At 40.8% G+C, this 2,500-nt stretch overlaps 1 protein-coding gene across 2 annotated transcripts in view; it reads left to right on the top strand.

Moving 5' to 3' along the window:
• Positions 1 to 2,500, top strand: part of LOC138951760 (uncharacterized) — a 43,439-nt gene that overhangs the window by 21,892 nt on the left and 19,047 nt on the right. For both annotated transcript variants that reach the window (XM_070323313.1, XM_070323314.1), the window contains exon 8: positions 1,960 to 2,051. In XM_070323313.1, coding sequence (XP_070179414.1) covers positions 1,960 to 2,051 — 92 coding nt within the window. The remainder of the gene's footprint in view (positions 1 to 1,959; positions 2,052 to 2,500) is intronic.

The raw sequence follows: 2,500 nt of genomic DNA on the forward strand, positions 1-2,500 counted from the left end.
GGTATTCATTGCAGCGAGCTTATATATCTCTTGTTTCAGCCTCATAGGTCACTGCATGAACAGCTCCATTGTCTCACTAGTGTTAACACTCTGAATAAAACGATCCAAAAATAATTTGATCTTATTCTTCCTTATTTTCTGAATCCTAAAACATATAAATATGTTATTTTCGGATTAAAAACAAACTCTGAAAATTAAAAATTATGATTCAAATTAAATTTCCGAAATCGATTTAAAAACAATTTCATCTTATTTCTTGTCGGTTCCTGATTCCAGAAACCTATAGATATGTTATGTTTGGATTAAAAACAAGCTTTAGAAATTAAAAAGAATAGAGATACAGAAAAGCGTGCTTACCTACTCAGCGCAACCACTACCGCGCTATACTAGCTTGTCAATTTCACTGCCTTTTCCACGAGCGGGGGACTGGCTATAGAGTCTTGGTGAACAAATGCAGTACGTTCAGTTTCATTCTGTGAGTTGGACAGCTTGACTAAATGTAGTAATTTCGCCTCACGCAACTTGTTGTTGTTGTTGTTGTTGTCTGTACCAACACCTGGTCCTTGTATTGTTCCGATGTGTTCTCTTTTTTAAAAAAAATGCAGTAAAGGGACATTTTTATGTTCAGTCAATGGTGTTGACACAGTTGTCATCTGGTAAACAAAAATACGTTGTCTTTATAACTTGGAACAGCACAAACATTTTCTTTAATGTCCAGATCAGACTTAAGTTTAGAAAAACAAATATCAAATAATTGGAAAACGACAAGAGTGATTAACATTAATATGAGAAAAATGCTGTCGGGTCCCAAAACCGTTTAACTCAGCGCACACCTCTGAAAAAGAGTATTTACGTAAATGGTAAGTTTTTTTAATATATATATTTTTTTTATAGCAGATCGTATTTAAAGCTGGGGTTGTCGCTCAAATAAAATCAGAAGGCTTTTTTGTGGCCGTTATGACGCTCATAGTTTAGAGCATTATTTTACACGTGATAGCTTTTGTAAAACCCATGTTCGAAAAAGGACAGAGGTGAAAAAAAACCACACCTCACGACGTGTCTTTCAACAACCAGGAACAAAACTTCTATGAAACACAGTTTTGTAGTGGCTTTTATTTTCTACTTTTACGTCCATGGTAGGAGAACAAATAGACGATGATCGAAATTAACTCTGTCGCGTTTGTACAGGTTGTGAAAGAGTGACAATACTCTTGCTTTTGTTGATGCAAACTTTCTCACGTGACATGGTAGGCCAGTCACTGACTAGCGAGGGTGTGTCTGAATCACGCGGACAAGGATGGAAGGCGTGAAGTGGCCTGGGTGGCCGAGTGGTAACGCACTTGCGCTCGGAAGCGAGAGGTTGCGAGTTCGACCCTGGGTCAGGGCGTAAGCAATTTTCTCCCCCCTTTCCTAACCTAGGTGGTGGGTTCAAGTGCTAGTCTTTCGAATGAGACGAAAAACCGAGGTCCATTCGTGTACACTACATTGGGGTGTGCACGTTAAAGATCCCACGATTGACAAAAGGGTCTTTCCTGGCAAAATTGTATAGGCATAGATAAAAATGTCCACCAAAATACCCGTGTGACTTGGAATAATAGGCCGTGAAAAGTAGGATATGCGCCGAAATGGCTGCAATCTGCTGGCCGATGTGAATGCGTGATGTATTGTGTAAAAAAATTCCATCTCACACGGCATAAATAAATCCCTGCGCCTTGAATATGTGCGCGATATAAATTGCATAAAAAAAATTAAAAAAAAAAATAAATCACTGCGCTTAGAACTGTACCCACGGAATACGCGCGATATAAGCCTCATATTGATTGAAGGAGCGCGTGTGGAAAGCTTGCCTAAACAAACAAACAAAAAAAATCACTTTTTCACGACACATGCAAACCCGACAGAATTATTTCTGGGATTCTTCTATTGACACAGAACACATTCGTCTGTTTATTTTGACAGTGGCCTGCATTCGTCGAGCGCACCGAAGACGGCGGTTACGAGGGCCTGTGTGTGGATTTGCTGAATCAGTTGAAGGTCAATCTCAACTTCAGGTAATACGCTTGATCTATCAGCTTCATTTTATCTCCTCACAAAGGCATTTGTCTGACTGACTGGCTGACTGTTAGGGTTTAACGTCCTCTCAGACCAGTTGCCCTATATTGGGACAGGTACGTGTTCGGACACCGCAGAGAGTCTGCACAAAGTTCTTCTTCTTCTTCTTCTGCGTTCGTGGGCTGAAACTCCCACGTACACTCGTGTTTTTTGCACGAGTGGAATTTTACGTGTATGACCGTTTTTTACCCCGCCATTTAGGCAGACATACGCCGTTTTCGGAGGAAGCATGCTGGGTATTTTCGTGTTTCTATAACCCACCGAACTCTGACATGGATTACAGGATCTTTTTCGTGCGCACTTGGTCTTGTGCTTGCGTGTACACACGGGGGTGTTCGGACACCGAGGAGAGTCTGCACACAAAGTTGACTCTGAGAAATATCTCTCG

The sequence above is a fragment of the Littorina saxatilis genome, linkage group LG17 (assembly GCF_037325665.1).
Source record: "Littorina saxatilis isolate snail1 linkage group LG17, US_GU_Lsax_2.0, whole genome shotgun sequence".
Classification (NCBI taxonomy): domain Eukaryota; kingdom Metazoa; phylum Mollusca; class Gastropoda; order Littorinimorpha; family Littorinidae; genus Littorina; species Littorina saxatilis.